Source organism: Salmo salar, unplaced genomic scaffold (assembly GCF_965601325.2).
Source record: "Salmo salar unplaced genomic scaffold, fSalSal1 ptg000687l, whole genome shotgun sequence".
NCBI lineage: Eukaryota > Metazoa > Chordata > Actinopteri > Salmoniformes > Salmonidae > Salmo > Salmo salar.
Window position 1 is genome coordinate 666,389 of NW_027675464.1, and position 1,519 is coordinate 667,907.

At 41.9% G+C, this 1,519-nt stretch overlaps 1 protein-coding gene across 1 annotated transcript; it reads left to right on the plus strand.

Annotated features, from left to right (window-relative positions):
* Window positions 1–393: 393 nt before the first annotated feature.
* On the plus strand, window positions 394–1,280 carry LOC145877122 (uncharacterized). The gene is made up of 2 exons (XM_082972414.1): window positions 394–405; window positions 488–1,280. The coding sequence occupies exons 1-2, from the start codon at window positions 394–396 to the stop codon at window positions 1,136–1,138; spliced, it is 663 nt and encodes a 220-aa protein (XP_082828540.1). The 3' UTR covers window positions 1,139–1,280.
* The last annotated feature ends 239 nt before the right edge of the window (window positions 1,281–1,519 follow it).

Genomic DNA, 1,519 nt, shown 5'->3' on the forward strand with positions numbered 1-1,519 from the left:
CTCCGCTGTTGGCATCACCTTTTACAGTGGATTACCGCTGTTGTGGGCCTTTAATCATCTGTCTGACTTTGTTGTTCACACAGGAGAGATATGGGACTATCGTGGATCCTCTGGGGAGCCTCAACAACCTCTTGATGCTGAAGAGGCAGAGAAGAGTCTCTCCAGATCAGAACACCTCAATAAACACCTGCAGACATCCACAGGGAAGAGAACTCACTGCTGCTCTGACTGTGGGAAGAGATTCACCTCATCAGGCATTAAAATTCATCAGAGAACACACACAGGAGAGAAACCTTATTGCTGTGGTGAATGTGGGAAGAGTTTTACTGACTCTAGTGGTCTGACGAAACACCAGAGAATACACACAGGAGAGAAACCTTATAGATGTGGTCAATGTGGGAAGAGGTTTGCTGCATCTACCAGTCTGACTCTACATCAGAGAACACACACAGGAGAGAAATCTTATATCTGTGGTCAATGTGGGAAGAGTTTTGGTCAATCTTGCCATCTGACTCAACACCAGAGAACACACACAGGAGAGAAATCTTATAGCTGTGATCAATGTGGGAAGAGTTTTGCTCGATCTGGAGAGCTGACAGCTCACCAGAGAATACACACAGGAGAGAAATCTTATAGCTGTGATCAATGTGGGAAGAGTTTTGCTGCAACTAGAACTCTGACACTACACCAGAGAAAACACACAGGAGAGAAATCTTATAGCTGTGATCAATCTGGGAAGAGTTTTTGTCGATCTGGAGTGCTGACAGTGCACCAGAGAAGACACACAGGAGAGAAACCTTATAGCTGTGATCAATGTGGGAAGAGTTTTACTACATCTTTCTATCTGACTAAACACCAGAGAATACACACAGGAGAGAAACCTTATAGCTGTAATCAATGTGGGAAGACTTTTACTCAGTCAACCAACCTGGTATCACATCAGAGAACACACACAGGAGAGAAATCTTATAGCTGTGGTGAATGTGGGAAGAGTTTTACTCAGTCAAACAGCCTGGTATCACATCAGAGAACACACACAGGAGAGAAATCTCATAGCTGTAATCAATGTGGGAAGAGATACTCTGATAAAAGATCTCTGATTAAACATCAGAAAATTCATGAAGGAGTTGTTTCATGATATCAGTGAAATAAAATGTAGAATGTTTTAACATTGTAGTAGGAGTATTTTAATGATGTCACAATGTAGAACCCTAAACGTTTGTCCCCTGTTCTATTGATTTCAACATGATATGGATATTAGCCTCAGGGGGAAAATCCAGGCTCTGAATTGGAAGAGTTACTATTGATGTGATTTAACAAAAAGTACTAACACAAAAAGAGCTGTGTTACACTTACCACGTTGGTGACCCACTGGAATCAAAATGCAACACTTCAAAATGTAGCGAGCTGTTTTATACAAATTGTCCTCTAACCAGGGATGTACACATTATTCCCAGATTCCGTGTGATTTTTGAGCTGTTAGTTTTAACAGGACGTGCAACCTCATCTCCCTCCTGTC